The sequence below is a fragment of the Mya arenaria genome, chromosome 9 (genome assembly GCF_026914265.1).
Source record: "Mya arenaria isolate MELC-2E11 chromosome 9, ASM2691426v1".
Classification (NCBI taxonomy): Eukaryota; Metazoa; Mollusca; class Bivalvia; order Myida; family Myidae; genus Mya; species Mya arenaria.
Genome location: NC_069130.1, coordinates 3,821,375 through 3,844,805, shown reverse-complemented (window position 1 = coordinate 3,844,805; position 23,431 = coordinate 3,821,375). Strand labels below are relative to the sequence as shown.

Below are 23,431 nucleotides of genomic sequence, written 5' to 3'. Positions count from 1 at the left end.
AAGCAAAAAAATTAAGCAAAAAAGTTACAAACGCTTTGTCAACTATTCAAACTTGTAGCTCTTATAATGCAACACTATAAATACCCCCCCCCCCCAACCCCAACGACAGGTCGTAAAATTTGTAAGGATTTGTTGAAGCGTTAATTCACATTTTGATATGTGTGCTCCTGCTATTTCACTTATAAATTACCACTGCCTGTTTATTAAGATATATTATAAGAAGTATACTTTATTAAAACTTCTATCACACGTACTCGAATATGTGTGCTTAGTGTACAAATAAACTTATAAACTTGCGTACAACGCCATTAGTGTGCACCGCTAAACTGGTTTCAATTGTTAGTTTGAACATATCAATAAATTTTGATTATGTAATTTAAAGCTTCTCTCCATGAGTAATACATTTTTAATTTTCAATATTTGCATAATTGGTGTTAATATGTAAGGTTTCCACGAACCTTTTGGATATAAAAAACAAATGGAGGTTGACATTGTGGAATTGTGGAGTCCATGTATCAATAATATTAGGCAGCAGCAGTGGTGAGCACAGGCATTGACCTGGTCGTGGCTTCCGGTTCCATATTAAGGTCAGGGTCGTCAAAGGTCACATTTCGAAGAAGAATCGAAAAGAAGATACCGGTTACCAAGGTGATGGTCACGAGGAAAGATCCGAACAGAAATGTGTCCAGCTGTTGAAAGAAGTTTCTCCAAGTATATATAACTGTGTTCACAGGGTTTTCAGGGTCCACAGGAACTACTTTGTTCTGACCACCTGCGCGCCGGAACCAGTTAAGAGGACACTCCTTTTCACCTAAAGCGTTTTCAAGTTTTGATTGAATGATTGTGTAAAAGACGGACACAACACTGAGACAGAGCAGGACGATGATAAACATAATGAATAAGGAAACCTCAACGGAATTGTGTGGTAATGTGTCGCTCAACATCGAAATGTAGACGGAATAGGCCAAGAAAACCGTGATGGAAAACGAACCCTTCTCACCGGAGTTGGACGGAACAAGAAATACACAGATATTGAGGAGCTCTAACATCATAAGAGGTGCCACTACGGTAAACATGGTGAAGTCAGCTCTTCGCTGCATCCGGAACTCGATGTCGATGTTGTAGTTGTTGTCGCGGATGTAACGGGTGCTACTGACACCGACGATAATCCAGGCTGGGTTTTCAACGTATTCGCTCATGTCAACGTTCTTGTAATGATCCAGCTCTAGTGTGTCTACCGACTCGCCGGAAACGTAAAACGTTAACGTGCATATTTGCTCGTCGAAGGGATAGAATCTGACGTTCACTTTACATACAACTCTGAAATAGAAAACCAATTCCATGTAAGATCAGTGATTTTAGTTCGCATGCCAAAGTCCCACATACATACATAGTATTGCACACTATTGATATGGCATTATTCACATAATTGTCAAATGCCGAAATGTTGTCCCATTGTCGTTCTATACACATTTCCATATTAAATATTCTATTTCTAGTGCTTAAGGTGATAAAAGTGTGTCATTTTAAATTAACATTCCGGAATAATTCTAGTTCAAAGCGACTTACGAATAAGTTGCCTCGGGAACCCACTGTACGTGGCCACGCCAAGAGATGTAGATCCGGTCAGTCGCCGCATCTCCAATCAAGCCACGTCCGTCCACCGACTGAAACACCAGTGTAAATTTCTTGAAATGGTAGTGTCAAATTTTAGCAATTATAAGGCATTCGGGGTACGTCTTAATAAATGATTATTATGAAGAAATACTTATTTCACTAAAAAATATATACAGTCGAAGCCCGTTGGCTCGAACATCCAGGGACCAGCGGAGATATCTTGAACATATGAAAATTCTAGCCAAGCTTCAATGTTCACCTTCAGTTTGAAGAAATCAATCATTTGCATCTAATTGAGCATACGAGGAATTGGAGCCAAAGGTTTTTTTTATACGAAGGCAGGACACTGTTTTCAAATATCATAAACACCAGAAAATAATCTATTAAAATGAATTCTATATTAATTTTATTTTGTGAGATTTTGACCGTGTACTGGTAAAGCATAATATCGCCTTCATTGCTTTCGTTACAAAGCCAGTAGCTGCATAGATACATCAGTATCGTCATTCTTTCACATATCTATTTAATAGATATACCTTTTTTATTCTGTATATTACTATACAATTATGCCGACATTTCGTTTTACGTTTGCACAATATTTAAAATATACACACTTTATATTGTGAGCTTGTGATGCAATGTTTTTTAAATATTTCAAATAATATTTGTTATTTAAATATTTCGTATTAAACGCACAAGTCTCTTTAGAAAAAAAAACCACGTTCTTTTCTTTAAGTGACTAATAAGCAGTTTGTAGCTGAAATATACTGCTTGGTTTTTGTTTGTTTTGTTTTACGAAATGATAGAATACAAATACAAACATAGTAGCCCTTAAAGCTGCCGATTGACACTGCTCGCCCCAAGGAGGAATTTTGAAGGTTACGATTTTCTTAAAGCTTAAGCAAAACGCCACAAAATAAGATATGTTTACGCTTTGATGGAGAGGGGCATAAGTGAGTAACGGACTTTTAAACTACGTTACCCTAAGCAGTTACTTTTAAGTTTTATCTATACTATTTCTTCTATCTATAATGATCGTTTATGAGATAAAAGTTGGTAAATTGGTTTCAATTACTTTACTGTTAAAACGTAACATAAAAAGTAACGTTTTAATAGCATTTAAAAGGTAATAAATCGGCTGGTAGCGACTGTCTATTAAATGGGTACTTTATTAAATGCGTTGACATATTAACAAGCAACCTTTGGGATATATTTAAGCGTTTTAGTGTCGGTGTTTTTTTCCAGAAAAGTGGACAGAATGTGTCATTATTCCTCTCCATAAAATGTGTCTGTTAATGATGCCAATAATTACAGAGGAGTTACACTTGTTATTTTTTTTCAAAAGAATTTACAACAATATTAAATAAGCGCATCGAGTCATTTTGTTAAGCTAATGCCACTATTTCGGATGCACAATTCGGATTTCGAAAAGGTTGCCAAACGGTTCACGCCATTTATATTATAATGTCTATTGTGCAAAAATATATTAATGATAATGAAATATTATATGTTATAAAAGTCGACATCCTGAAGTGTTTTGATAGTGTTTATCGCAATGATTCGTGGCTTAAATTGTATAAATCTGGTATAAAAGGTAAACTATTTAAAATAGTGAAAGATATTTATGAAAATATTAATTATTGTGTGAAATCATGTACATCCTTTTCCGAATACTTTAGTTATGCCGTTGGCCTGCGCCAGGGGGAGGTTATGTCCCCGATTTCCCCCCCTGTTTGTAGAGGACTTAGAACTATATATGCAAGATAGCATCACTTCCGATTTCAGTATTGATGATATTGTATTGATTATGTTGCTATTTGCTGATGATATGGTCATTTTAGGGAAATCGTCCGAGGAAGTCCAAAACCATTTAAACACTCTTTACTCGTATTGCAACGCATGGGGATTAAATATAAATACATAAATTAAAAAAAAAAAAAATAATATTTTGTAAACGGGGTGGTATACGTCGTAATGAGCACTGGACATATAATGGCAATACTATCGATGTTGTTGATAATTTTAATCAGGTACTGTGATAAATTACACTGGAAGTTTTACATTGAATCAAGAACATTTGGTTGGAAAAGCCCTAAAGGCTATAAATACTTTATTATAAAAATGCAAACAAAACGAGCTTAAACCTAAAATATTTTGTCAATTATTTGATTATATTGTTGGCTCAATATTGAATTATGTGAAATTTGGGGTTTTAGTAAGCCAATAGAAATAGAACGTATACATTTAAAATTTTGTAAGAAATTGTTACATGTTAAAATAAACACATGTAATGCTACAGTGTATGGAGAACTAGGTAAATATCCTCAAAACATTAATAGATATGTAAGAATGATTAGATACTGGTTCAAGATTTACAACAGTAATAATATTATAATAAAGTCCGTGTATAAACAGGCCATTGATGACTGTAATAAGGATTGTATGAACTGGGTTTCTAAGGTTAAACAAATGTTGAATGACTATGGTTTTGCATATGTATTTAAACACCCAAATATTGTACATGTTAATGTATTTATAAACGAATTTAAATGCAGAATTATAGATACATTTAAACAAGAATGGTATAGTAATATAAGTAACAGTTCTGTTTTGGATATGTACAGAATATTTAAAACTTCCTCTGATTATGAAATATATTTAGATTTAGTTCCAAAGTATTTACGTGTGTACTTTGTTAGATTGAGCGTTTCTGCACATCCGTTAAGAATACAAAAAGGACGTTATGTACGTAATAATATACATCGTAACGAACGATATTGTCTATGTTGTAATAGTAGGGACATTGAGGATGAATATCACCTCATATGAATCGATTAATGTCAGTTACGTAAAACATAAATAAAACGATTCTACCATGTTAATCCATCTGTATTCAAATTCCATCAATTATTGGTATCATATGATAAAAAGGAAGTTATGAATGTTTGCAAATATATAAAAGAAACATTTGTTATATGCAACTCACTAATACATAATATAACTTATAAATTAATATAGTAGTTATGAAACTTTCCCTCACTGCCAAAGTTAACTTATTTTGTATTCAATTTGCATAAACTTTTTGCCTTCCTTACATTCTATTTTATAATATTATATTATGTTTTTAAGGTTAGATATAACGACGATGTACTCCTGTATAATTCGAATAAACTGTCTGTTCTGTCTGTTCTGTTCTGTTACATGTTATTTTGCTTGATGAAAGAGGTATGACATATCTTAAATACCTATTAGACGATTTCATTAATAAATCCCTAAACTTTCTTATGATTGTGCAGATATCGAGTGTGTAATTTACGTTAGTTTTAGTTATATTTTGCATAATAACGATTGATGCTGGTAAATTATGAATACCCTTTACACAGTTATTCGCTTTAGTTGTTCACACATTATATTTTGGTTTTATTTCTAATTTGATCCAGTGATAAAACCTACATAACCATTATTACGTTACTTAGGCAAAAGATTTGAATGTTATTGTTAAGTTTCATATGGAAGATGGGTAGGATCAAAAGAGTTGCAATCAATTAAATGTTATTACATAGAAATATAAAAACATATGTAATTGTTCAACAGAACATGTATAAAGGCATAAAAATAGATATTTTTATTTCATACTCAATACAGCGTGAAAATTCATTAAAATACAGTTTACAAATAAACACCAATTGATAAATAAGTGGAAAAACTAAATTTTATAAGATAAATTAGATTTAAAATTGTGTTCATGGAACGGGCTAGGCAATTATGGAATATGTCATTAAAAATCCAATTGTTAACAAAACTGCCCCTTTCCTATAGTCAAGTTAGATGGTCCTTAGAAACTGCTGATGGCTTTTAAAACCATGTGAGGATGTTGTACAGACATATGTCGGCAATGCAAAACTTCAAAGCCTACCTTGAGTACCTGATACATTCAGAAAATTGGTTGATTACCCTGATTTATTCAAATCAGTTGAATGCAGAAAAAGAACTTCGCCAACATTCTTGATATCTGGACCCGAAACAGGAACTCCTACAGATGGATGGGCAACAATGACATACTAATAACCTAAACGTCATGTTTACTTTTCGACCAAAGGAAAATTGATAACTTTGCAGAACAGTTTTGAGACCCCGTTATTCTAAGAGAAATATGTTAAAATCTTACAAGGCTTGAAGGTGCCAATCTTGAAATATTTTACAAGAAGGCATTTTTTTTCATCCCAACAAGAGGCAGGCATTAAAACTTTCATTGTTAGATCTCTAGAGGTCCTAGTGGTTTGAGCATGGTATTTCAGGTTTTTCATACTGGTGTAGGTAACAAGCGGCGATTTCTCTTTGGAAATGAAATTAGTCAAAACAAAGGAGAATATATTTGTTCAGTAATATTAGCCATTCCTAGCTTCACAATGTGTGATACAACAATAGCGCCCCTTCAAATCCTAGAAAAGGACTATTACCAATTCCATATGGGTGCACTGTTTAAACGTGGTCACATTTTTGAAAGAATCGAATGCTTTGTCTGCTGAATGGTAAACCAAAATATACACAGGTGAACAGATTGAGATATGACACATTCTGCAAAAAAAGAATGTAGGTTCTCAAGGTTTCTATCTAGACTCCAATAACAGTATCAACATGCGTTGTAGAGCACCCCTTATCAATGCATGGCCAACTACTAATTGTTCGTCTGGCAATACTCGATATAAAATGAAGTGGTTGGATAAAGTGTCAAGTCGTATCGAAAACGTGTGGACATGAAGTAAGATGTCAAGTCGTATCGAAAACGTGTGGACATGAAGTAAGATTGTTTCACAAGAAGCTATTAAAACTGTGTGTACTAGGGAAGAAGAAAATTACAGTGACTCGGAAAAGGATGACGAGGAAGAGGAGCTTGATTATATGCCTGACATCGTATTTAAAGATGAATCTGATACAGACTAGAAAAGGATGTTGCTTTATTACGAGCATATCTGTTAAGATGAAACTCTTATTCAAAATCAATACACACACATGTATAACAAACCTAGATTTTGAGTAAAAAACCTTTTACTTTTGGAATTTGAAACTTTGTAACGCAATAATGCATTTTTGTAAAATATTATTTACTTTTAACAAGATTGAAATAGTGTATTTATTATCTTAACACTCAGTTTTCTGAGATTTGTGAGTACTAAAGATTTACTGTGATCTATTTCCGTCTCATAAGGAAAAAATACCGTGAGTCTGGGTCTGCATCTACACTCGGTATCCTTTATAGGAACATTTGTTTTCGACGCTTATTTATCATTTTTGGTTTATTAAAATATCGTATTATTTGTGGTAAATCATATTTCGAATAAGAGTACATCTTTAAAAGTATTACGAACATTAAATGAAGTTACTTGACTTCACTGATAGCAGAATGTCTTTCAAAATGCATCTATATTGAATGATTTTTCAAAAAGTGTAAACGTGTAAGATGTATGAGCATTACAATTTGTCACGTATATGACACATACTGTTAACAGATGTCAAGTTGATTTAATGTCATGTAAGAGAACTGCATGTAAAGGAACACACGAGTCTGTACAGCAAATTTCTAGACTATGATTTTTAACATATTGTGTACAATTATAATATATATTGTCCCGTTGCATTGTTAACGATATTCTTGTTAACACTGGTAACGTAAACTACAATTGACAGATGCAATAGTATTCACATTTAAATATGTAATTGATATTTCTTGTCCATTAAAATAACATATATTTGAGTGGTATGTTATGACTTACCGAATCAAAATGTCAAGTCATGAAATAAAAATTTTAAGTAAATTATTTCATATGCAGATAAGTATTTTTTGTGACATATCTTTAATTTAAATTTAATGATGTCATGATCGAAGTTTGAAGTTAATAAATCTAGTCCTGTTTACTTAACAACTTGTCTGTAACGTAGTTTTTACAAAGTAACGTATTCTACATGCACATTCATCAGAAAATGTGATTGCTTTTCTTAGTTATATTTGTAATTTGCTTTTGTGCCTTAAACATCACTGTATAGATAGGATTTCAAAATGACGATATATGCTTAATGTAGGCATTATCTGTTTAATATGTATAAACAGCCAACATATTTTTCTGATGATGTAACTTAATATAAATGTGAAAGTTTAACTTGACATTATGCCTTATTCATCAGTTCTGTCTGTTTTTAATGTCAAATTAAAGATTTATTATCAAAACGATGCAGTTTTTTAAGCTTGTTTTTCTTCATAAATTAATGCAGGTTTTGAAGTAACGTAAATTACAGTATGAAACGTATTTTACAAGTGAAAGCTATGTTCGAAAGTTTAAAATTATTTGGTAACGAACTTTAAAATGTTGTAGTTTCCAAACGCCCCAACGGGGGGGGGGGGGTCATAGTCAATAGTCATATTTGTGAGACAGTTTGCATCCGCGTGCTTCTGATGCTGGTGTAGGAAGATTATTTTTTTTAAAAACAACGTAAAGTTTTAAACTGCTATGTACTTGTTGACCAGATAGTTTCTCTTTTAAAATACTCGTACTACATATCTATTCATGAGGTTTTTCTTTGTAAATTTATTATCCGTTACCTTCCGCAGAATCAGGTTTGGGTTCCATATCTGCCTGGTCGGTACTCGCATGGACGTGGTAAAGCTGTAGAACCTCGGCCTCCAGTTGATGTTGTGGTCAATCCAGTCAATCCTAATGTACGCCAATATAGAGAATTGTTGACGGGTGGTGTCAAAGTCAATCAGACTCAACGCGACGAATTTTGTATTGACATATATAGGCTGTGATTGGTTCTGAATCGGTCGTATTCTCGGATCATAACCGCTTAACTCGACCTCATACAATAGTTTCTTGTGTGTAAGAGAAATATCCTCGGTCTTTTTTGTTGTTGTAGCTAACGGTGTTTCAGTTGTCGCTGTTGTAGTTATTGTTGGATTTGATATAGTCGTTGTTGGTGATGACAAACTTGGTAGAGCCACCGTTGTCGGCGTAGGAGATGAAGGTGGAGTTGTTGATGCAGTCGGCAGCGGATTAGTTGCAGTTGTCATGAGCGTCGTAGAAGCGCTGTTAGATGTTGGTTGCGAAGATAACGTTGTCAGCGAAACTATGCTTGAAGTCGTCGTAGGCGGCAGAATTGTTGTAGTAGACATCGTCGATGTAGCTTTTGTTGTTGTTGTTGGTGGAATATAAACGTATGGTGTGGTCTCCACTAGTCTATATTTCGTGACCCTTACACCTGATAGATAATAATAGTATTCTTCATATGCTGCACTGCGCTTTATTTCTCCTCCATTTTCCTCGTCGATGTAAAACCCCTCTTCCGGATCAATTAACGTGTTCTCCGCTTCAACGCTTACATGTGGCGAAAATGCTAAAAACACCAACACTACTGAAAGGTATGTCGTCGATGTATGTTGAACCATTTTCAAAGCAAAAATTCTCAATATAACATCTATATGTCCATGGTTGGTGTACAGTCGTACGAATAAAACTAAAAATTAAATGAAAATGATGAAAGTCGAAGTGCCGGTGAGCTTGTCTTCGTTCTAGTAAGTTAATAATACTTTCCTGTTATGTCAATAACCGGTCAATTGTAACTCAGTTTTGCAAGAAGTTCTCAAACATGACACTATTTACATACAACGTTGGTGCCTTCTTATTGTAGAATTGTTAACTGTCATATCGTTTATTATAATATGTTCTTAGATCAAATGTAGGTGTCGGCTCAAATCGTCCTGAGAGTAAACAAAAGTAGAAGAAAAGAAACTGTGTCGTTGTAAAGGGGAGCTTGGTATTCAAAACAGAAATTTGGAATTGAATTGAAAAAATAACAAATAGAAAATGCTTGTTGCAAAAAACCGTAGATTGCATTAAACTTTTATATCGTACGTGGCAATTAGTTTCTTTTATGATTTAGCTAGATTATTTTAAGACCATATTCAAAACATTTTCGCTGATCGTTGCGTTTTTTTTTCCAAAAAAGTATTTCGAAAATATGAAATATTTTTGCGGCAGACTTTCCCCTGTAAAATTATCCAACAAGACAGATATTCAATTAATTGTAAAACGTGACTTCAATTCACTTTCTGTTTACGAAAATGCAAATATTATTTAAAAATAAAAACAATCACTACTACAATACATTCTTGATTTATAGTGTTACAAATCCGATCTTCTCAAACAACACCTAATAATGTTACACTTTTGCATTAAAACTCTTTTTGCACAATAATATACGAAATATTTCCTTTCATAGCATACGCTTTCTGATGTAAAATGACGTAAAATTTGAGTGTAATTGGAGATCAGGCGAAACAGAAACCAGTTTTTACTTATATTGCTATATAGTATCCTCTTATTGTTTAACCAGAGAAGATACCGGAAAAAACCTAACCCATATGTTTACTTTGGTAAATGTATTTGAAAATTTTGGTATTTAGGTGATTTCTAAACAATTGTGAGTACAGATTTTAAAATAAAATGAAAGTACTAAAAATCCTACTTGAATAAAGGTGATGAGTAAGATTGATATGGTGGTTGTTTTCTTTCATACGATAGGGAACGTTACGTAAGAAAATCAAAGAGTATGTCACATGTATGAAAAGGAAATCAGATGCATCTTTGTTTACCTTCTTCTGCATTATTTAAACTATATTGGCCAAAGATCACGAATATTTTCAATGTAGATGTTCAGATGATAATTATCGACCCCATATCATTTATTGCCTTAATTTAACATGGGCATTTTTATGTATGAAATGTTGATGAAGCAAAATAGTAAAATCAGAAATTAAAAAATGGGTAGTCTCTACGAAGTCTTTAACACAAGAGAAGAGATTTCCAGCAGTAACTCAACTAACCTAGCTATATTGTATTCAATAGAATTTTTTTATTCGGGATTGTTTATTCATTATCGATTATTATTTGCGATATTTAGTGTGCATTTCAAAACACTTTTATTGTCGTCACTAGATGTTAATATGTTTGTATTTAGTATACTGAAATATATCTAAATATAAATCTTCATAAAAAACTAGACCCCTGTTGTTTAAGCATTGTTTTAAACAAATACAACGATTTCATTGTCTCCGGACATAAAATAATATTCAGAATTATTGTAAAAAAGCCTTGTTATATTTTAGTAATGTTAACTTAACAAAATATATGTATATCCAAATGACTTTTTTAACCTTTCGGACATGTTTTAGCTTTCATGATGATAAAAATATGTATTTATCGAAATTAAAAACATGCACCAAATCCGAAGTTTATTCTAAATTTAGCGCACACGACGTCATTATAAAATTTGTATATCACGTGACTTTCGTAATGCCGGAATGTGTGTGAGTTTATTTACACTCGCACTAGGGCAATACTCTTTCGGTGAGTGCTCCGATAAGAGTGTTTGTAATATACGTTTTTGAAGCAAAGGGCATCAACAGAACGTTCCCCTGGTTAGAGCTACCCCTGGTTCTTTAACGTGTACCAGTGTATAGCACTGTCATTCGGGTCTAACATTTAATTTCCATCCCGGAAGACGATTGGTATTGTTTTAGTCTTGCAGCGGAGAATCGAACCTGCGACCCCTGGATTTACAGTCAAGTGAATTACTACTAGACCATGCAATGCCAAAAATCTATACTGCTTCATATACTAATATTTTAATGTTTCTTGTAACATGATTATTTTTATTTACAAATTTGATGATCACTAGACAACCAATAGAATATGTATAAATATATGAAGTACATGATTGATATCTAAAACAAAGGAAGAAATAGAGCAATCTTATAATACAAAATTAAATCGCATTATTAGTTCATGTAAGTAAAGCGTTAACACAAGAAATGTGGTTGGACTTGCATTTTATGCATGTATATATTTACATAACCAAACAAGTTTATAGGGTTTGCGTTTTTCAAATTAATTGTATGAATTCCATAAAACCTTGATCTAATATAGTAAGTTTTCTTCAGATATTTAATCCGAATAATTTCACAGGTTCAACAAACAAATTCAAAATGATACTCTTTTTTCAAGATCTATAGAACCGCATATAAGACATTTGTTATGATTATGATCAATTTCCTTACTGTCGTTTCTACCAGGTTTAATGCGTAAAGGGAGCGAGGATAGCGGTAAGTTTTCGGACGTTTGTCGAAATATAATGAAAACACAAGTTCATTTTACATTCTTTGAACACATTTTATACAAAGAGTATCTATACTACAATATTTGCTAACTGATCTAATAACGTTTGTTTTAAAATGTTTGTTTTTTAATTTTATATTAATTGGGTTATTCCAGATATCTGAGAAACCTGCATTGCCTAACAAATCCTAAACATTAAACGCAAAATTACTATATACCTATTAATAAACAATACCTAACCCAAGGTCGTCATACACAACTGGTCCAGATATTGATATATTGGTGTGTAATTATGTTTTACATAATTTCAAATATATCGGTTATATTTTTAACTGACTCAATCCCCATAACTCACATCCATAATTTAATTGAAAAAAAAAAAGACAAAGGCATCAAATAAATGACATACCGTACTTAAAACAAAAGATTTCAAATCTTGTTATGTGTTTAATGCCTTTAATCCTTTGACCAATTAAAGTGCTTTGATTGAGTAAAAAATCCAGTGTTTTAAATACAATACCAAAATAATCAAAGCTATCTACACTTTTTACTCTTTTTTCACCCTTATACAGAGCACGTTTGTTCACTTCATACGTTTACGCAAACTTATCCCATACGATTGGCGATGAGTATTAGGTCTCAAGTTTATAATAAATACAACTATTCAAGTCAATGCCTCAGTGTTGCAAAAATAATGTCATAGAACTTAATTTTTAAATCGACATATTATGCAAGACAAAACGGTATTCAAGGGAGATACTATGAACAACGTATGCATATGCTTAATAATAATATATGTCACGTGTGTCCGTTCCGGATAGAAAAATCAAACCCGTGGGTCGGATTTTTCTATCCGTAACGGACACACATGATAGATATTTTTCTAGCATACCTTTAATTACATTTGTTGTGCAGAAAGTACATAAGAAAGCGCGATTTTTTACATATCACCAAAAAGCGCGTGCGATGATGTTTACTGACGTCATAACTCGCAGTAATTTGTATTCACTGCATACGTCAATAAGTTCCGTCGCTATCACGTCTTTTAAGGGTTATTTTGTTTTGTTTTTAAGGAATATATTTGTAAAGTTAATGTTAATGGATCTCATCTATTGAAATCTCATAACTATGGTTACATTAAGTGTTTAATAAAAGAAATTGAAAGTATTACGTCACAGCGCGTGACTGATCTGGCATGGGTGATGCCAGATTGAGTTTTTCAGCACGGCTGAATTTACCGGAAATGCCTATCCGGTGTGCTAGAATAATCTATCTTAACAGTTTAAAGTCTTGTTTAATGCATAGTAAGTTTACATGTTGTCTCCTATTTGTTAGAGGTTAATGATTTCTTGCTGCTCGCCATTATGTGATAATCGCCCGAAGATTTCCATAATGAAATGTTGGATTGGACATCTTCGGGCGATTATCGCATAATGGCGAGCAGCAAGCAATCATTAACGTCTTTAATACGTATGTGTCAACATCATTTTAAGCGTACTAAGAATACCATTTCAGAAGTTACTTTTTTGGCTAAATCAGTTTGCTATTTTTACAGAGCTTAGAACATTAATTTTGACAGGTTGAAGAGATATCCTAGTTTTTTGTTTCATTCTTTGTTGTATTTTAACCATTCTGTACAACAAATAACAAGCCATACTTAAGCCATATTAATTTTCGAACAGAAATATGAAAATCTACGATCTGATTTCTTAAATCATTGGTTTGCAGATACGCAAAAATTTGCCCTTTCCAAGACCAAAAATAAAAAAGTTGTAAAAATGGAAAATCTGTGAGAGTGCAGCTTTATCAAATTTAAGTAAAAAAGTTAACTGGTTATTTTTAAAAATGATAGATATTGTTTTTTTTTTTTATTTTTTTTTTTTTTTTTTTTTGGGGGGGGGGGGGGGTTAAGTGTAAATTAAAACTGCGGCTAATTAGTAGCTTGTTCAGTTGTAAATAAACACTGCGGTGGCCAGGGAAGAAATACTCAAACAGAAACATTGTTTATATCTTAAAATTGTAATATTATGGGATATGCCATTTAATAATTTCCGTTTATTGTTCCTTAATAATACATCGCCTTGTCTTACTAAATTCAATATAATGGTTTTCAAACCAATGTCAACATTCAGTTAGCAGATCCTTCTCTTCTCATAGTCTGATCACAATGTTCTCAGGGTGATTGAATGTATATCCACTGAAAAGTGTCTGAGGTTTTGACAGTATATTAGAGACACTTAAAGTTCCTCCTGGGCTTTGTGCAATTGAAATATCAACAACATTTTCTCTCAATGGAACTTTTTTATAACTGTTTATGTTCTGCAGAGTGTTTTCAATCTATTTTGTTATTCAACCATGTTGTGCTAATGGGAGCCTTTAGACTTTCTGAAAATAAACAAATCGATAAGAACAATTAAAAAACGAAGCTCAATTGTAAAAAATATTTGTCTGGGGGAGGGAAGTCCAGACTAGTAAAAATATATTTCAATACCGTTTGCTTTATGGACGTTATAGAACAAAACTTTTACACTTATCTCCCTTGGCATTGTCACTTAAAAACTTAACGGTGTCAATGTAAACAAATAGCTACCAAACCGTTTACTTACTTATTTAAAAACTGTGAAAACACACTTATCAACAGAATGTTGTCTTCCCTTTAATAAGTAAATATGAGGAAACATTTTTCTCGTTGTTATTTACTGCATATTTAGATGATTCTAACGTATGTTATTAATCTTAGGCCGTAGGGGGGGGGGGGGGGGGCACAGTGCAGTTTTTGACTTACCGGGTCCAAGAAGTTGCTCAAAATGGAGTTTCTGTATTTCCGCGTCCGTGAATCTGTCAGCCCTGTTGGTCTTATTTCCAAGACCCTTCTCAAATCTTTGGCCTAGCGTGTGGCAGAACATTGATGAGGTTGTTAGATATTCAGAATAACCCTTTACCACTAGATGTCATCGGATCGATGAAATTACTCTTTGTATGGTTGTAAGCTCCAGTTCTTCGCCAAATTTTGTATTTTTTTAAACCCAAAAGGAAACGGGACAATAAAATATCAAGTTCAATTGCCGGGGTGTTCTATAACTTACTGTCTTCCCCATCCGTTCGCAGCCATTCTTTGACCTTTTTTACGTCGCTTTTTGTTTTCGAAACTGTCGCCGTATTTTTCTAAGAGTCAACGAACTTCAACGTATCTTCAAATGTTATGTTGTTCGCTTTAATCTTTCCATCAAAGTCTAAAAGGTTGTTAGATAAGGACTCCGACGCCGTGATACTGATAGCTGATGACGTGTCTTTGCACGTGCGTTTATTCACTCGCCAATTATGGGAAAATAATACCTAGCACGCGTCGGCCGATATTGCATTATGCCGCAAAAAGCCGCATATTGACCTCAAACCCGTGCCATTTGTGTTACAATATATAGTAACATACGTATTGAAACGATTAATTGGTCTTCTAGGCCACAAAGTGATGATTATACGGGATTTTATTTTACCTTCTGATTGGTAGAGAGCCCCAAGACTAACTAAGCTTAAACGGCTGTCTATTGTTAGCCCTGAACTAAAACAATCTGGACAACCATGATATATTTTGCGTTTTTTTATTAAGAAAATAACGCAATCAAAACTACTGGGACAAGCCAAGGAGTCGACAATTCAAAAACATACCCTAATACTGTAATACGGCAAAGGCCTTAACGACAATGAACTAGACACATACACATATTAAAACCACAAATACAGAAACCACACCCCAACAAAAATGGGATTACCGCCTTGCTACGGTCAGTGAAACAAAAATTCAATGGAATCCGAGTCTACTAAGGGGCTTTAACTTATCATGGCCATAAGCTCACACTCGTCCCATCATTCATCAGTAATTACTTAATTAATTAATATAAGTCTCATCATAACACACATCGACTTCAAAACTATGAAGAATAAAGCAAAAAATAACATTACTAATTAAAAAACATCAAGGCCTAAATGATCGGATACCGACATCATCTGTAAACAAAGGAAACAAGCCGAAGCAACGGTGCTAGCTCTGAGAGAAATGATAAAGTCAGGCAAAGAGAACCATCTGGCATAGGTCTCATTAACAAGGTTTAAAAGTATGTCTTCATTTAGTCCAGGAATGAAAGTATCATTTTACAAACTAGGAAGAAAAACAGAACGAAAATATAATAACACAATATAGAATTTATAAATGCTGTGTTTAATAGTTCACACCGTAAGACACACTTACATGTATGCACCCATTAGGAACATGATATAGGTCTGTAAAGTTTTATTTAACACAGACCAATTTCTTGATTCATCTGCTGACGTAAATATATTGTTTTCAGAAAACGATTTTGCTTCTTGCTATTAGACATGTAAACTTCTGTATAAAGTATTGAATATTAAGTCACAGAAAATCCAGATCGGCATAAGTAACATGTAAGTTACAATTAAATGTTTTCCTATTTGATACCAAGTAAACTCATACAGTAAGTCAGATGCATACAAATACTGGCCCGATGTACAAATTGAAATCACCTCGATTAGGCCGTCTTTAAAGATTGAAACGCAGTCGTATTGAAACTTCAAGGTGTACTCTCCCCTGATAACAGCTATACTGGTTTAACCAGTTATTGATTCAATGAACAGCAAATATTTGCCTCTCTTTTATTTTTTCATGTGGAGACTTACTGAAGTTTTCAAGACGTTTATTTTCAGAACTCTTCAACGCCTGTCCAATTGGCAAAAAATTGGATACAACAAAACATAGGAAGACATTTCTGTAGCTTCAAAGGTTTTCAAAACGCGTTCAACGCCTTTGTATTATAAGTTATTGTATTTGTGCATAAATGAAATTAACAAAAACATTTTGAGCCGACGACAAAACAAATTTAATTATACAGGAACCTGGGGACCTGAACAAAAGTATTTGCTATGTGGACGACGTTTACGTCATAATAACAGCATGCAGTAACTTCGCTGTTTAAACAAGCAATTCTACATTCGAACTAAGCGAATGTAAATGAGTAAAGTAAACATTGATCATATGTATACCTTGAATCTCGAATAGAAATAAAGCAAATATGCTTTTTTTTAATTACTGACAATACGTCTGACAGCATAGCGACTTGCTGTAATATAGTGTACTGACCCAAATATCAAAAGCAAAGCGATACGGCTAACCCAGGGACATACAATAATATCATTCCTATCTATATCTAATTTAAATTCAAAATATGAAATTGGATATTGCTATCAGAATCGGTTTGCAAACGTTCAAACCCACATTAGTCCTAAAATGTATTATACAGGCAAATTATCTTTCTGAAGAGTTTTAGCGTGAGATTCATTTACCAGCACTTCTTAAATGTGAAATATTTCAAAACAAACGATACTATACTTACTCCCTGTTTCACTAAACAAAAGACAAATGCTTGCTTTAGAATCAAAATAACACCTGTTTTGATACATACATCGTTAAATCCAACACAAAGATGTTGTCTTGCTACTACATATACAAACAAACAGAGGCTGTGATTGCAGAATCCAGGGGCCGGTTGCTCAAAACCTCTGTTAAATATAACGCTACGTTACCTTAATAGTCCGTTAAATCCTTAACGGAGCGTAAGATAACGCTCCGTTAAAATCCTGTTGCTTAAAGAGACTTAACGCTGCCGTTAAATTATGTCAGCGTTATGTCCATAACGCCAGTGTTAAATCCTTAACAGGCTGTTAAATTTCTACTTCCTGTCCCATAATGCATCATTCTCCTTCCATGATGGCTGACTTGTCTTCTGCAAAAAAAAGAGAAAAACAAACTTTAATAAAAATGAAGTTTTGATGTAAGAGGAACTTATAAGTAAGAAACTAAAGAGCTACTTAGCTCTAGCTTCAGTAACAAGGTTACAAATCAGAAAAAAAGAAGAATGGCACCGAATTGCTGGAATAATTTCCTCTTTGGGCTTTGCCATAAGATCTGCAGAAGAAGTATCAAACAAATGGCAGAATATAAGAAGAATTGCAAAGGAAGAGGTGACAATGTGAAAATATTTGTTTAACTCTTAGATATATAGAATACTGCAAAATAATAAATAATACCAAATGTCATCTTTAAAAAAATAAGATATTGTGATGTTGATAATTTCACTGGTTTGTTATGTTGTTTTCATTTGAAGATGTTCACAGCACACAAAATCATTAGAATTTTTTTGTTACTAAACTGTAAGTAAAGTTATTGGTCATGGAATAATAAAATTGTCTTAAAAAATACAGTGAAAAGCTGCAGAGACGCGAGAGTGGTAGGGGCTTGGCAAGTCTAAAGGTTGCATCGGAGCAATCACAGAGGATTGTCTCAGTTCATGGCAATGCAAGCTTCAGCGGCATAACAGGAGGGACGGACATTGACGAAAATGGTTTGAACTTTTGCAGTGTATGTGTTTGAATAATGTACGATTACTAAATAAATACTGCTATATGGAAACCCCAATGTTCTAAAAATAAACGTACATCATGTTGCTATTAATAGAAATATATTATTACTGAAAAGCATTGACGAATAAGAGAAATTTTACTCTTCCAAGCTGCTTAAACATAAACATAAACATTAACACGTACCTGTTATTCCATTCACTTGTCGAAACATCCACAGTAATCACCATTTTTTGTCAGTTTTATAGAAACACGATCACATGGCAAGATCAAGCATTTAACTCCCAAGTATAAATATCGCAAAGAAAACTATACCAAGAATTGAATTGCGACGTTGTGACCTCCCTTTACGAGCTGTTGCAAAGTGACACAATATTAATTGGAATTCATTTACATTGTTACTTAATTTAATTGGAAACTAGATTTTGTCATGTACAATCGTTATATACATACAACTTAGTTACAAGTGTATATATATTATACATTTAGTCGACTTTCAAAAGCATGTTAATGGCATGATAAATCGATAGTCATTAACTGTCAATTGACTTTCCTGTCTTTCTTGTTGGTAAATTTTGAAAGAAGTCAAAACGTACTTTAATTCTTTATTATTTAATACAGATTGTTAGAAACTTATTATGAAATAAGTTATATGATTTCTTCAATATACAATGTTGTTGTGTTGTTCCTTTATCTTGAAATAAACGTCAACTTATGCTTTTTTTAATTGCAGATGGTTTGAGCTATATTGCTAACATCCCATCAGTGGTCCCACAGGAGGGAGAGGAGCCCTCTGATTTCGAGCCAACATGCCCAATTGAAGTGAAACAGGACCCCTGCACCTCGAGCTTACGGGCAACGTTTGCAGGGAGAGCTTCTGTGTTAGTTTATCATTTTCAGTAATATGGTTATTTGTTCTCTATACAAAATAATATATTTACTAACGTGTAACAGTCAAAGTGTAAACCGGCTTTTGTGTTGATATGGAATGCGTATACGAACCAAGTTTACGGCAGCTTCTAGAATATCCATTTAACAGTTTTAACTTAACCTTGTATTGATAATTGCATTCTCTGATTTTATGTTTGCAGACCAAAGCGAAAGAAACCCCTAAGCGAGGAGGTTGCCGAGTGGCAAATTCGTTTCTTCAAATCTCAGGTGGCATTGTCAGAGAAGAAGGTATAAACATCATTTATAAAATCAATTTCCTATTATTTTTATTGTTTTCGTGATTGTTGCAGCTAATTATTATTATTGAAAGTAATAGAATTAGAACTGGAAGTGAAGTAGTACTAGTTATAGTACTAGTGGTAGCAGAAGTAGTAGTAGTAGTAGTAGTAGTAGTAGTAGTAGTAGTAGTAGTAGTAGTAGCAAAAACAGCAGCTGTAGCAGCAGCAGCAGTAGCATTAGTAGAAGTAGTAGCATCAGAAGCAGTAACAGCAGCAGGAGCAGTACCATCATCAGCAGTAGCAGTAGGTAAAGTAGTATTAGTAGTATCAGTATCAATAGCATTATTATTATTATTATCATAATTATAATCAATGTTATTATTATTATTATTATTATTATTATTATTATTATTATTATTATTAAATTAATTAGTAATAATAATCTTTTTCAGCAAAAGCTGGTTGAGACACAGCAACGGGTACTAGAGAAATATGAGAGGCGTATGGACAACGAGGACGTTGACTCTTTCATAAAAAGCCAATTTTTCAATTAAATTAAATTTAATTGTATTGTATTGTAAATAGATATGTAAAAATGAAAACGAACAAAACAAACTGTTAAAGCTATTCTTTATTACAGCATGATGATGATGATGATGATGATGATGATGATGATGATGATGATGATGATGATGATGTAAACTTGATGATGTGAACATGATGATGATGATGATTATCTGAACATGATGATGTGAGCATGATGATGATGATGATGATGATGATGATGATGATGATGATGGATGATGATGATGATGATGATGATGATGATGATGATGATGATGTTGATTAAAAGTAACTGTTAACAATAAAATCCCGTGTCGCTGTTCCAGTACCAACATCATCCTGCACATTATTATCAATGTTTTGTATGACATCTACATCATCTACCTCTGGCATATTAAACATGACTGCTACATTATGTAGAATTGCACAGGCTGTAGCTATGCGACAGGCCTTGTCTGGACTTAGTCTGATCTGAAATAAAAATAAATAAATAGTAATCATATCATGTCATCACATATGATAAAGGCGAACAGTAAAGTTAAAAATGAAAGCAGTCACTTTATGCACTTAAACTATAGACTGAATAAACTTAGTCCGAGTATTCAAAAAACATATGCAAGAAAGTACCTCACTGTGCAGCACGTGGAAGCGCCGCTTGAGCCTACCAAAGGCCCTTTCTATGAGAACCCGGGTTCTAGTATGGGCTAGCTGGTACCTCTCCTTGGTAGGAGTGTCAGCGTTCATAAACGGCGTCATGAGGAATGGCCGTAAAGGATACCTGTGGCGGGGAATAAAAACAATATCAATAATAAAATTGACAAAAAAACGTCCCGATGTTACAATCTTGTAATCATACGGGTGTGTGTAAGATTGTTTATACTCGCCCTCGGGCCTTGCTCATTCAGCGATTGCTCCCTTAAGAATATTAGTCATTTCAATTTTTGGAGCATGCTGTGCACAGACAGAATGTAACCCTGGTTTGAGCTACCCTGGTTCTTTAACGTGCATCAGTGTATAGCACTGACCCCCATTTAACGTCCCTCCCGCGAGACGATTAGTACGTTTAGTGATGCGACAGGGAATAAAAACATGCGACCCCTTGATTGAAAGTGAAGTGTTTATAATTTACAACTAGACCACGGTTCAGCTACGAATTTCATCTGATGACATCATGCTTTGTATATGCTACTTACCCACTATCTCCAAGAAGCACCCCATCTTCCAGACATTGATTGTCTCGTTGTAGCCTGTTGCACAGCCCTGATGTCCTGAACACGTGTGCATCATGGCACGAGCCCGGCCAACTGGCGTTGACACTTGTGAACAATCCTGGGAAAATCATGATTTAGTTATTTCCCAATTAGCTTAACAGCACGTTCAGTCTTACAATTTCATGACATGATTATAAACAACATTTTTTTAATCATCAATTCAATTCAAACATTTATTGCATGAAGGCCTCCAGCCCATATCATCAGGGACGGTTCTTTAATGTTCTTTAATGTACAATCATAAATGTAAAGTTTATTTGTGTCGATGTCGGGGGAGAGAGGGAGCACTAAGAGCTGTATGTCCCAACTAAAATCCCTCAATCATCAAATTGAGCCATCCCTGCGTATGGTTAGGTTTGAGTGGTAAACTGTATTAAGTTAAATGAAAAACATTTAGGGGACCATTTGTAAAACTTTCTATGATAATTGTCACATTCTGACCAAACCGAATATGCCCATTATTGATCGATAATCGGGGTAAATTTCAGATTTTATGACCGTTTCGGTCTAAGACGAGTTGACAAAAAATATTTGATAAAGCGTTTACAAGAAAAGGATCTTTAGAATGTTTATGGTGAAATTTCAATCATTTTTTACCTTCATGATCGCAAACTGCCTGCATGTTGATACTATGATAGCCTTTTCGGTTGACATAAGCTGGCTCATCAACAGAAGGGGCCTGGATACGGATGTCAACGCACCCCACTACGTGAGGGAAACCTGCCGATGTGAAAAATCCGCTCTTCACTCTATTCTTCTCTTCGCCGGAAGGCCATACAATGAATCGTTTCATTCTTTTGCAAATAATATCTGTCACGTGGGTTACCACACGAGAAACTGTTGATTTGTGGTAACCCATGCTGTCTCCTACAACATTGAAAAACGCCCCTGTGGCGAGGAACCGAAGGGTTATAAGAACCATCTGTCGCACACTGAGGGCTCTGTTCCGGTGAGTGTCTCTTTTTATGTTATCCTTCAAGATATCCTCCAAAAATGCTACGCCATCATTTGTGAAACGATACCTCTCGTGCATTTCCCCATCATCAAGATGCTGAACATGAGGAGTATGTCTATACTGACGCTGTTTCCTTACATTTGGTAAAAATACACCTGCCATGGTAAAGCTGCCGTTAACTTTAATCGAGGTTCTTATCTCAATTAACTTTAACGGTCAGTTCCACCGTTAACTCCATCGTTAAAACTTAACATTTCTTTGAGCAACAGAAAATTAACGCCATGTTGAAATTTAACGGACCGTTAGCTGTTTAACGGTCCGTTAAGCCTAACGGAGGTTTTGAGCAACCGGCCCCAGGTCTCGATCACTTAAAGGAATTAATTAGGAACTCGCTCAAAATTTGACAGCAAAAATATTTTTCTCAATAAATGCATCTACAATCTCTTATAATGTAACTATTTTGCTCATTGATACCTGAACTGCAGAAAATAACACTTAAAGCATAACATATATTCTGGTTCTAGTGGGTTGCAATCCATTTCCGGTACAATTACGGAACATTTAGAAAACTGACAACAAAAACATGGTCTCATACGCTAATAAGGATAACTTAACCTTTTAGCCATTTTCTGGATCGCATTACTATCGTTCCTCAAAATCGTGGAATTCAAAGACAATATTTGAGAATATATCAACATTAGTTGAATGTTCCAATCGTCAGAATCTTAGTTTTCAATCTCCTTATCATTTGTAACACTTGATATGGTCATACAAAAAATGCAGTTTACAAAACAATGATTAAGTCCTTTTAAGGCAACAACAGTGTCGGGTATAGGCATTGACATTGTCATAGCTTCATGTTCCAGATTAAAGGCACGGTCATCAGATAAATCAAGAAAATCCCGTTTCCCTACATGATGCTCACAAGAAAATATGCGAATAGAAACCATGCCTTTTATTTAGAAATGGCGCATTACCCATTTGGTGACGAGGAAAATTAAGACAAAACTAACGAAATATTTATGAAAAACGTTACAGAAACAAAAAGTTTAAACATAAACCCGATTTAGTGGCAATAGGCGAACGCCGAAGACATAGAACACAAATTCACAAACAAGAAACATATAGTTAAGGAAAACTTATCCTTAAGACAATATTCGACAATACATCAAGATTAATTGAATGGTTCCAACCATCAAATATTTAGTTTTGAAAATCCTAATCATTTTCTAGACTGTATATGCTCATGTAATCAAT

At 33.9% G+C, this 23,431-nt stretch overlaps 3 protein-coding genes across 3 annotated transcripts; 1 reads left to right on the top strand and 2 right to left on the bottom strand.

Annotated features, from left to right (window-relative positions):
- Positions 1–524: 524 nt before the first annotated feature.
- Positions 525–8,785, bottom strand: LOC128202824 (neuronal acetylcholine receptor subunit beta-3-like). Its single transcript, XM_052903979.1, has 3 exons — positions 8,216–8,785; positions 1,570–1,667; positions 525–1,320 (listed from the first exon to the last, which is right to left on the bottom strand). Exons 1-3 carry the CDS (start codon positions 8,783–8,785, stop codon positions 525–527), a joined length of 1,464 nt encoding a protein of 487 aa, XP_052759939.1.
- Positions 8,786–9,003: 218 nt separating this feature from the next.
- On the top strand, positions 9,004–19,962 carry LOC128202823 (uncharacterized). Its single transcript, XM_052903978.1, has 4 exons — positions 9,004–9,031; positions 18,949–19,096; positions 19,307–19,394; positions 19,837–19,962. Exons 1-4 carry the CDS (start codon positions 9,004–9,006, stop codon positions 19,936–19,938), a joined length of 366 nt encoding a protein of 121 aa, XP_052759938.1. The 3' UTR covers positions 19,939–19,962.
- Positions 19,963–20,218: 256 nt separating this feature from the next.
- Positions 20,219–22,336, bottom strand: LOC128202822 (putative nuclease HARBI1). The gene is made up of 4 exons (XM_052903977.1): positions 21,817–22,336; positions 21,142–21,277; positions 20,576–20,726; positions 20,219–20,419 (listed from the first exon to the last, which is right to left on the bottom strand). The coding sequence occupies exons 1-4, from the start codon at positions 22,334–22,336 to the stop codon at positions 20,231–20,233; spliced, it is 996 nt and encodes a 331-aa protein (XP_052759937.1). The 3' UTR covers positions 20,219–20,230.
- Positions 22,337–23,431: the final 1,095 nt, after the last annotated feature.

Coding starts and splice junctions, on each gene's coding strand:
- LOC128202824 (XM_052903979.1), bottom strand. CDS start 8,785: ATGTCTACTACAACAATTCTGCCGCCTACGACGACTTCAAGCATAGTT. Junction 1,668..8,215: donor CAAACCTGATTCTGCGGAAG/GTAACGGATAAT, acceptor CTGGTGTTTCAG/TCGGTGGACGGACGTGGCTT. Junction 1,321..1,569: donor GTTCCCGAGGCAACTTATTC/GTAAGTCGCTTT, acceptor TTTCTATTTCAG/AGTTGTATGTAAAGTGAACG.
- LOC128202823 (XM_052903978.1), top strand. CDS start 9,004: ATGCTAAAAACACCAACACTACTGAAAG. Junction 19,097..19,306: donor TTTGCAGGGAGAGCTTCTGT/GTTAGTTTATCA, acceptor TTATGTTTGCAG/ACCAAAGCGAAAGAAACCCC. Junction 19,395..19,836: donor TGGCATTGTCAGAGAAGAAG/GTATAAACATCA, acceptor AATCTTTTTCAG/CAAAAGCTGGTTGAGACACA.
- LOC128202822 (XM_052903977.1), bottom strand. CDS start 22,336: ATGGCAGGTGTATTTTTACCAAATGTAAGGAAACAGCGTCAGTATAGA. Junction 21,278..21,816: donor GGCAGTTTGCGATCATGAAG/GTAAAAAATGAT, acceptor TGATTTTCCCAG/GATTGTTCACAAGTGTCAAC. Junction 20,420..20,575: donor TCCACGTGCTGCACAGTGAG/GTACTTTCTTGC, acceptor TTTTTATTTCAG/ATCAGACTAAGTCCAGACAA.